This window comes from Peromyscus leucopus, chromosome 18, assembly GCF_004664715.2.
Source record: "Peromyscus leucopus breed LL Stock chromosome 18, UCI_PerLeu_2.1, whole genome shotgun sequence".
Taxonomy (NCBI): Eukaryota; Metazoa; Chordata; class Mammalia; order Rodentia; family Cricetidae; genus Peromyscus; species Peromyscus leucopus.
In genome coordinates this window covers 2,757,229-2,767,207 of record NC_051078.1, presented here as the reverse complement: position 1 = coordinate 2,767,207, position 9,979 = coordinate 2,757,229, and the positions used below count along the sequence as shown (strand labels likewise).

Below are 9,979 nucleotides of genomic sequence, written 5' to 3'. Positions count from 1 at the left end.
GCATGTTGGATATAATAAGTCCTGGGAGAAGCGGGTAGGGGGGGTTCACGGTGGAAGCAGTTATAAATAGGGCGATTGGAGGAGTCTGTGGTGATCAGGGAGCACACACCACTCCCTTCTCATCCCCAGATGTCAAAGGGTTAATGTTTCCAAATCCCTGAGACTCAGAAAGATGTCCCTCTGAGTCCTCCTGGAAGAGCAAATCGTTCCCTCAAAGGTCAACATACCCATGCAGTGATCGAGAGACTTAGCTGCGTGGTGGTGGTGGTGCACAGCTTTAATCCCAGCACTCCTGAGGGAGGGGCAGGCAGATCTCTGAGTTTGAGGCCAGCCTGGTCTACAGCGTGAGTTCCAGGACAGCTAGGGCTGTTAACACAGATAAACCCTGTCTTGAAACAAACAAACAAACAAACAAGCAATAAAACAAACAACCTGAGAGATTTGAAGTAAGAAGAGCCAGATTGCTGTGTACACTGGAGCAAGTCACTGAACCTCCCTGGCCTCAGTTTCCTAATCAGAAAAATGGGCATATTTCTTACTTCTATTGTGGAGGTGAGGAAAAATCAAATCCCACTGCCTATCTAAGCTCCTGAAATGTGTATCCACACTCTGGCCAGGTTCCAGCTGCTGCTTTCCCAGTGAGTGCATTACTGGCCCTTTCTGAGTTCTAATTTTGACCCTGGCTCTCCTCCTCTGGCTCTCTGTCCTGGGCTAAGAAACTACAGAAAAGCCCCCTCATCTGTGTGGTATGTAGACAAGAGCGAGAAGGGTCAGAGAAGAGGATGTCTGAGCTTTGAGGGGGAAAAAAAAAAGGGAGGCAATTAAGAAATGAACATTGCCAAGCAGAGCAAGGCGAGGACAAGCTGAGCGGTCCTCACGAGCAGGACGGGAGCAGGACGGACGGACAGACAGACGGACAGACGGAAGGTGGAGCTCCCGCAAGAGGCAGCTGAGGCAGCTGATGCAGTCAGGAAGCTTGAAAAGGGTGGGGAGATGGGGGGCAGGCAGAGGGGGGATCTCAGTCCTCACCCCAGCAGCCCTGCTTCTCCCTTGGGGTAAGGACGAGGACATGGGACGGCTTCCACCGGGAGGAGGGTGGAAGGAGCCAGAGTCGCCCCCAGTCTTCAAGGGGGGCCTCAGCCCCAGCTGTCTTGATGGTGGAAGGGACAGAGACACCGGTCTAAGCTGCTCCAGGCTGGTGGTCAAGCTCGGAGGTTTGAAGGGAGAGGAGCTGGTGAGGTATGAGAAGAAGGTCCAGGAGACACACCTATTGAGCTGGACCTGTCAGGCGGTTTTGTGAGAAATCACACACTACGGCATTCTTTCGAGTGCCTGCCTTGGGTGCCTTTGGGAAGCAGGCTGCTGGACAACTGTGGCTCGCTGCTGGTTCTGGTGTGTGTGTGTGTGTGTGTGTGTGTGTGTGTGTGTGTGTGTGTGTGTGTGTGTGCACGCGCCTGCGTGTCTGAGTGTGTGACTACAGCCTGCATCTTCTACCCTACCAGCTTTCCTCCTCCCCTCCAGCCACCCTGGGATTGGTGACTCTCAGCCCCTCCCCTCGGCTCCCCCAAACCCTCCCAGAACCTTTATCAGGGAGCTGGGACTGGTTCCTGCCACCTTCCAGAGCCCCTGCACTCTCTTCGGTCTCCCCAGCAGCACCAGCCAGCTCCCTGATCCTACCAGCCAGCCAGCTCCACAGGTAGGTCCTGGGAGGATAGTGTGGGGGGCTGAAGCTGGCACCGAGGATGATGGGTGAGGACCAGAAGGGGATAAAGGAGAGGGCAGCCTCTGGTAGGCAGGTAGAGTACCAAGAAGGCAATCAGAAAAGGCCCCAGGATGGAGAGGCGTCTGGGGCCAGAATTGAGACGGATTCTTACAGGTTAGAAAGTTTTTCTTTAAGTCTCGGGGTTATCTAGTACTGTAAGACAATAACTGGGATCTCTTCTCAAGCTAAAGAAACAGACCAGATCCCGTCCTGTGAATCTATCGTCCTTATCATCTAGAGACCCCCAACACCACATCATTGCTCATTGGTAGGCAGATCCTGGGGAGCTGTTTAATAGGGGGACCCCCTTCTCAGAGGTGCATCTCACGCTCTTCAGATCAGGGCTTGGATAGGGGAGGTGAAGAGCTGGAAAAACACGGTGGAGCCCAGGCGCTGGTCGGGAGGGCCCGCCGGGTCCCCACCAGGCTGTGTCTTCCCTGATTCTCACCTTTGTCCTTTAGACACCATGAGGTGCGCCATGCTGTTCGCTGCCATCCTGGCGCTCAGTGTGGCTTGCAGCTTTGGGGCTGTCTGTGAGGAGTCTCAGGAGCAGGTGGCACCTGGTGGGAGGCACAGTAAGGTAAGATGTCCCCTGACAGAGTCCAGTCCCTCAGGGAGACTTGGGATTCTGTCTGTCTGGATAGCTGGAGGGAGGGAGGTGGGCTGGCGGGGTTGGGTTTTGTCTCTAAATTTCTCTATATCTCTGGTCCTCTCCTGTTTATGTTGTATCCAGGGCATCTCTCCGTGTCTTGGATATCTGGTAGATAACGTGTACCTTAAAAAATGTTACTCGGCATTCTATGGACTAAGCAGTTTACATTTATATATATATAATACATATATACACATTGCATACATATATGTACACATATGTATCACAATAATTAAAGAGGAGGCATGGATTTGAGAGAGCAAGAGGGGAGCACATGGGAGAGGCTGGAGAAAAGAAAGGAAATAGGAGAAATAATGTAATTATATTTTAATTTAATTTTTTAAAATGAAAAAATATGTTGTTCAGTTTTTGCTGGTGACACAGTGGTGGAGTGGTGCTGTGCGTAAGTCGGCGGCGTAAGTTCTCTGTAGTCTGGCTCAGCGCTGTCTCTTGGCAAGGGACAGCTCTCCCTCCCTCGATGGAGCCAGACGCACGCAGAATTTCTTCCCCAAGTGGCCCTCTGCAGACTATTTCATCTATCGGTGACACGTGTTCTTTTATTTTCAAGATGCGGATACCGCCCCCATCCTCCGCGCGCACCCACCTCCCACAGTCTCAGGAGTGTCTAAGTCCCAAGGTTTCCTCTTCTCTCCTCTCCCTTGCCTACATCTAGCCTCTGCTTAGACTGGTAAAACAGAAATCAAAAAAGCAAGCCAGGGTGAGCCTGGATTTCCAAAGTTCCTCTAAGAAAAAGAAAAGGACTTGTCAGGGTCGGTGTAGGGGGAGGGCAGGGAGGAAGCCTTTTTAGGGGTTTGAGCTGACAGCAGTTACATTGGTACAAATGCTTTTAAGATGATTACAGGTGGGACTTGTTACAAATTCAGCGTGCGAAGCCTTCTGCCTCTCCAGCTCCAATCTGCTTAGCATCTCATTACAGGAGGTGGGCTGAGTATTCGAACAATTTGGAAAAAGTGGCTTCTTCTGGGAAGCTACGTGCTGGGCAGAGAGAGGAGGGGGGAGAGGGAGAGGGAGAGGAGGAGGAGGAGGAGGAGGAGGAGGAGGAGGAGAGAGAGAGAGAGAGAACACACACACACACGCACACACACACGCGCAGAGAACATGCATGCTCTCCCGGGCAGATGTGCAGGGAGCAGCAGTTGTGCATCAGATCCAGACAAAACTCGCTGCCGCATGAGTGTCAGGTCCAGCTGGACCCTGTGTAGTCAGGGTCGTCAGATGATCTGGGTTCTTCAGAGACAAGCCCGCTACAGTGCTAGGGTACCCAGAAAACCCCCTGCCTCTCTTGGTCAACAAAAGAGACGAGGTCTGTGGGTACCAGAGACACTGGGTGGAATACATGTGTGGGGTGGTGCCTGGGTGATGTGTCTAGGGTATATCCTGGGTGTCCCCTGCAGCCCAAGGACACTAGGACTCCAGAGAAGGGCAAAGCCGAGATTCAGGTTAGAGGACACCTGCTAAGTGTGGTGGGCCTTTCTTGGGTGTGGGGAGTTCATGGCTCACACAATGGACTAGCGCCATCTTTGAACAAGCTGGTTTCTGAAGCTGTGACTTTGTCACTGAGAGGTGGCAGGAGCTGGATGGGGGGATTCCAGGAGACAATCACCCTTGGTCTTGGGGGACAGCATGGTCAGCACCCCAGGAAGTCAGTCCAAGGCGGACATGGGTCCGAACTCTGCCATGCGCATGAGCACCATGGGGTCACATTCAGATTCAGGTCCTGTCCAGGTTCCAGGTAGGAGTCTGCATTTCTAACATGATCCCAGGGCTGCTGCCCCTGCTCACCCATCACACTTTACACACCCATTTCTCTTCCAGGGCAAGCCGGAGGAAATCCTGAAGGAAATGGGGTATGGGATTCAACTGTGGTGGGGTTTGGGGTAAGGCTGTTTTGTGCCAGAAGAGAGCAGGTGGATGGGGTGCGGACCTTGTCCCTCAGCTCTCTGCTCCTCTCCCCTACAAGGACTCCGACCACTACCAGCTGCCCCAGTCTTTGCTCCGGAGACTCTACGACAGCCGCTCCGTCTCTCTGGAAGGGCTGCTGAAAGTGCTGAGCAAGGCCAGCATGGGTAGGAGGCCGCTCTGGAGGGGGAGGGGCACAGGGACACTGGGGAACCCCTTGGGGGGCGGGAGATGGGGGGTGTCCTAGTGAGTTAGCTGTGATTGGAATTTCTCTCTAATTGCTGCTTCCTACGCTCTTGGGCTTGGCTTCACAGGACCTAAGGAGACATCGCTTCCTCAGAAACGTGAGTAGCTTCTCGATCATCTGTGCTGACCGTTTGCCCAAAGTTCCACGGGCATGCAGTCAGTAAGCCATTTTGGCTGACCTCATCTCGGCCGGTTCGGACAATACGCCAGCTGCAATTGCTTAGCCAGCTTTTCTGAGGGGGAGATGGTGCCAGGGAGCAAGGAGAGAGCAGGTGTGAGGGGCGTGGGAGACTGCCCCATCCCTCACTGGCTGGTCCCTGGGAACTGAGGGGCTCTCCCGATGGCGATGGCGATCCTCAGCCAGGCACCTGCTGTGGTAGGCAAGTGATGAAATGTGGGTGTGTGAGTGTTGGGGGAGGGGGTGGGAAGAGAAGCCGGGCAGATAATACACCTGCTGGCCGTGGAGTTCAGGCTCCAAGGAGATACAGAGGGGCCAGATGTGGTGACACACATTTGTAATTCCAGAGCTCAGAGGTTAAGAAAGGAGAGATGGAAAGTACAGGCTAGCCTGGGCTACACCAGAAACTCCAGGGCTTTGGCGAGAGAGAGGGAGAGGGACAGAGAGAGGATGAGTTCCAGTCTAAGAAGTCTTGACATGTGTGTGGACAACACTGGCCTTTTCTTTCAGGTGACATGCATGATTTCTTTGTGGGACTCATGGGCAAGAGGAACAGCCAGCCAGGTAGGGTACATCCAGCAAGAAGGTCTGTGTACTGCCAAGGATGTGTCAGAGGTGCCTCCCAGTTTGTCACCAGAGAGGAAGATGAGACTTTTCTCCGTTGTAGTGGGTGTGTCTCTTCCTTTCTCGGCCATTCCCTTGAGCACAGTAGGACAGCCCTGCTGTGGCCGAGGGACAGAAGGCCCTGTCTCCTCCCCATCCTCCCAGCCCCAGGTTCCGGTGCTGTCTGGCACAGCCAGCCCTTCACTGATTCAGAATTCTTCCTAACTGTCCTGCTTGCTCCACCCCAGACACTCCCACTGATGTGACTGAAGAGAATACCCCCAGTTTCCGCACCCTCAAATAGGCATCCGTGAGAATAAGGTAAGCACTGTTGGGGGTGAGGGGGTGAGGGGTGAGGGGGTGAGGGGTGAGGGGGTGAGGGGACGGGGGCTGTCAGCTGTGGTACTCACAGACACTACCAGTGCACACACTTTTGCCCTAAGACACAGATACATTGCCGGTGTCCAGCACACCGAGCATCAACTGCAATGACCTCAGAGAGAGACGGGCACACACTTATCCCCACTGCTCTGTTTCATCTCCTTCTCCTGTGTCATGGACTCTGTTGATTACTGAGCAGACAGAGTGAGTGTGGTAGGAAACAGGGAGAGGGGTCCTGTGGAGGCTTCTCCAACGGTCAGCTGGTGGGTTTTTTTTAGACACCGTCTTCTTGTGATCTGTACAAAAGATGGTGAAATCGTCTTTCAGTCACTGGAAGTCTGATTCACAGCTGGAGTGCTTGCTCTCCCGAGGAGGTTGAACTGCGCTGGGTTACAGTCTCAGAATGCAGTCAGTACAGTTATGATTTAGGGAGAGATTCAGGGATGCTAAAAAGTCTGGAGATAGCTGGAGACCACATCTTAGCCACCCACTGCAGCAGAATGTATTAGAACACGACTCACATTCAATCCTGGACCTGCCTTTCTCTAGCTGTGTCTCCACCGTGCCTCAGTTTCCCCATCTGGAATATAAGGATGGTGATAAAATCTCCCAAGGTTGTGCTTTTACAGACAAAGCCTTCATAATGGTTCCTGGCACACTGGGAGTCATCTATATTATGGCTCTTCCGGTCTAGAAGCTGAGTGTTGGGAACAGTGGGTGGAAAATGTCCTCATGTGTTCCCCTGGCTGGCTTTTGTCTGACTGCTGAAAGCCATCTAGGCCAGACCTCAGGACTGAGTGGGCTGAGAGATTCCTCACTTGTCCACTAGTGTGAAAGTCCCTCGGGGAAGTCTAGTCAAAACACAGAAACTTCTGCCTTGATGTAGTCTACCTACACACGGCATCAGCAGCTTAATTGATGCCTTCCTTTTTTTTCTGGCTTCTAAAGAGAAGGAAGACAAGAGTGAGTGGGGGCCCTGGGAAGCCTCTGCGGTCTACACAGCCTCCTTCCTTTCTCCTCTTGCTCTGGGAATTCAGTCACTGGTTTCACGGTGGCCAGTCTGAGACCCCAGAAGCTGACCCTTGATCCCACCTGTTCACGGCTCCCTCGGACCCGGGACCAGTTCCGGCCCCCCATTTACTGTGGGGTGAGAGGGCACAAAGGGCTGTAATAACTGTAACTTGCTGATTACATGGTGCTTACCATATCATTTTGCTCTCATTAGATGGTTATTTCAGTCCTGCCGATGGCCAGATAATTATACGGGTAGCTATATCTGGGCGACATACTCTCCTCCAACGTTATGCACTGGCCATAAAGATAATTACAGTGCAATTTTGCCATCGTATTTTATACAAATGGTAAATGCAAGCGCATTGTGGAAATCTACTTTTAATATTTGCTGGTGAATCCAAGTTCTTTCAGTGGGACTGAGCCAGTAATTGCTGCCTTCCTAATTTCACCACTGACGGTATTCTAAACCTGTTAGGTGCAGACAGATGGGACATGCAGTCCCCAGGGGCTAGCATTTAAAGGCGATTAGAGGAGGTGGATCAACACTGCGTCATTTTATTTCATTCACATGAAGCTACTGAAAACGGAAGTCATTCAGAAGGACTGGGTTAAGCGAGGGGGGGGGGCGGTCACTGTGGACGGGCTGTGTCTGCGCCAGCCTCCAGGGAGTGCTGGGTGATAGGAACTGGTCGCTTTTCTGCATGCTCTCCACAGACCAGGACACCGTGTTTAGCACATCGGGGAAGGGGCGGGCACCTGCTGCCTGCCAATGGTCCCCCAGCCCAAAGGCTGCTGGGATGGCTGAGAGTTCAGCTTTCCCTTCTGCAGAGATGGCCGTCCCTTGTTCCCCTCAGTGGGTGGGACAGTGGGCGTTTTGTGGGACAAAGATGTGATTTTAACGTTTTACTTGTTTATTTTTGTCTTTAGCACTCTACTTCTGGACCCCGGGCTGCATCATAAAGACATAGTCCCTGTACCAATCCCAGCGCATGCTCTCCTGATTCCCTGTCTCTTTCCCAAACTTGTACCTTCCTCCCTTTGATTCCCTCTCCTCCTCAGCATGGAAGCTGCATGTGAATAGCCTCAATCCCCTGGGCACTAAGTATCCAGTATGGTTTCTGTAGTGTCCTGCATTAAAAATACAGTGTTTCCTCTTCAACAATAAAGGATTTTTACAAAGGAGCCAAGTGAGAGATTGGTTGATGAAAGAATTTTTTTCCCCAGAAACACATATATCCAAAAAGATGATACAGTGCTTGCAATGTGGTTCAGCAGGTAGAGGGGCTTGCCACACAGGCCTGATGACCTGAGTTCAATACCCGGAATCCACCATGGAAGGAAGAGAATGGAGTCTCAAAGATTGTCTTTTGATCTCTACATTGTGTCATGGCATGGGCCCTTTCTCTTACACACACACACACACACACACACACACACACACACACAAAACACTACACATGATAGTTAAATAGACATATCTTCATTTTGGATATATATTAATTGTTCTGGTGATTAAAAGGACAAATCTACAGCGGGGGTGGGGGGGTGGGGGGGTGGCACACAACTGTACCTCAGTATTGTGCAATGTTATTCCTGTACCTCAGTATTGTAGAATGTTATTTTAACCGGGCAAAGATGTGTTACATTTGTTTATGCTGCAGACTATTATTTTAACTGTGTAAAGGTGTGTTACTTTTGTTTATGCTGCATTTGTTTAATTATGAAAAGCTGTTTCACCTTGCATGCCTAAGGCACCCGATTGGTCTAATAAAGAGCTGGATGGCCAGTAGCTGGGAAGAGAAAGGCTGGGTGGCAGAGGGAATAAATAGAAGGAAGAAGGAGAAAATGAGGAGATAGAGAGGGACACCAGGGGTGTAAGTCGGCAGCAGTCGGCCCGCCGGGTAGAGAGAAGCAGTCGAAGTAAGCCATACAGGAAGAAAGAAGATGAAATGCCCCGAGGCAAAACAGATGAACAGAAACAGGTTACTTAAAAGAGCTAGCCAGGAAGGAGCCTAAGGTAGGTCAAGCATTCAAAACTAATAATTGTCTGGGTCATGATTTGGGAGCTGATTGGTAGCCCAAAAGAAAAAGCCTGGTACACGCCAGCACTCAGTCTGGGCCACAAAAGGGAGACTCTGTTTCAAGGGGGAAAACTAACACATTTGGATAGTTTGTAACAAAGTCAAAGGTGACTTTCAGAAAAGGGGAAAATAGACATTCTGAAATGTTTCTAGGCAAGACCTGGGGAAATTCAGTCAGCAACTCCGGCACTTAGTAATTAGGGGACTGTGGAAAGACTCCCCCGCCCCGGCCCCCAATGTTAGCGTGGGCTCTAACAGGTCCTGGGGATGAGATGGTAACCATGGCCGGTGGCTGTTCCCTCCGGGTTACATCTGATGATTGCTGTCTCCAGTCAAGTGCAGCTGTGATCCTCCACATGAGGCCCTCCTGAGGCTGGCTTATTAACATTCCCCTGTGAAGGGAGGGGAAGGCTAAGGAATCCCGTTCCTCCCCAAGGATGTGAAGTGGTAGACTATGGCAGGGGACCTTGAGTAGCTTTCTAGTGCCGCTACCTGGAAACTCCCTGGGATGCAGCTTGCGTGAACGTTGCCCATACTGGGGTGGGGTGGTGGGGGGAAGCTTTCCCATAACATAGCTCTCCAAGTAACCTGCTCCTGGAGGTAACCTCGAACTCCAGACTCATAGGTTTACCAAGCTGACCTTAGACACAATTGTCTCTCTGGTATGTTGTTGCTCTGGGACCAATAAAAATTGACCCCCCCCCCAAAAAAAAAACCCACAACCCTCATTCATGGATTTTGTAGTATGGCAGGGTTATGGACAAGCAAACACAGCTTGATCTGGTTGGGGTGAAGGCTAGACAGGGAGGTTATTACAGAGGCCAAAAGAGAGGCAACGTCCTCAGACTTAGCGGCTGTAGTCACAGACAGGGCTGATCTGATTCTTCCTTTGCAGTGTGCCCATTACCAGCCCTTTCAATACTGGCATAGTAGACCCCAGAATGGGGCCTTACATATGTCATGGGCCTGGGTGTCTTTTATCAATCTGTGCTAAGGATCGCAGCCCCACTGATCCCAAGGGGTGGCGCTGTACCCCAGTGGAGCATCATGGGAAATCCCCGAGCTCCGGGTCTTAGCTAGGTGTCGTGTAGTTGTGCACTTGAGCTGGAGAGATGCGGAGATGATGCTTAGCCTCCCCAAGG

General features: G+C 51.6%; 1 protein-coding gene across 1 annotated transcript; it reads left to right on the top strand.

The window, feature by feature from the left end:
* Nucleotides 1-1,494: 1,494 nt before the first annotated feature.
* Tac3 (tachykinin precursor 3) lies at nucleotides 1,495-7,943 on the top strand. Its single transcript, XM_028886199.2, has 7 exons — nucleotides 1,495-1,696; nucleotides 2,224-2,342; nucleotides 4,396-4,501; nucleotides 4,649-4,678; nucleotides 5,269-5,322; nucleotides 5,610-5,682; nucleotides 7,684-7,943. The coding sequence occupies exons 2-6, from the start codon at nucleotides 2,229-2,231 to the stop codon at nucleotides 5,663-5,665; spliced, it is 360 nt and encodes a 119-aa protein (XP_028742032.1). The 5' UTR covers nucleotides 1,495-1,696; nucleotides 2,224-2,228; the 3' UTR covers nucleotides 5,666-5,682; nucleotides 7,684-7,943.
* Nucleotides 7,944-9,979: the final 2,036 nt, after the last annotated feature.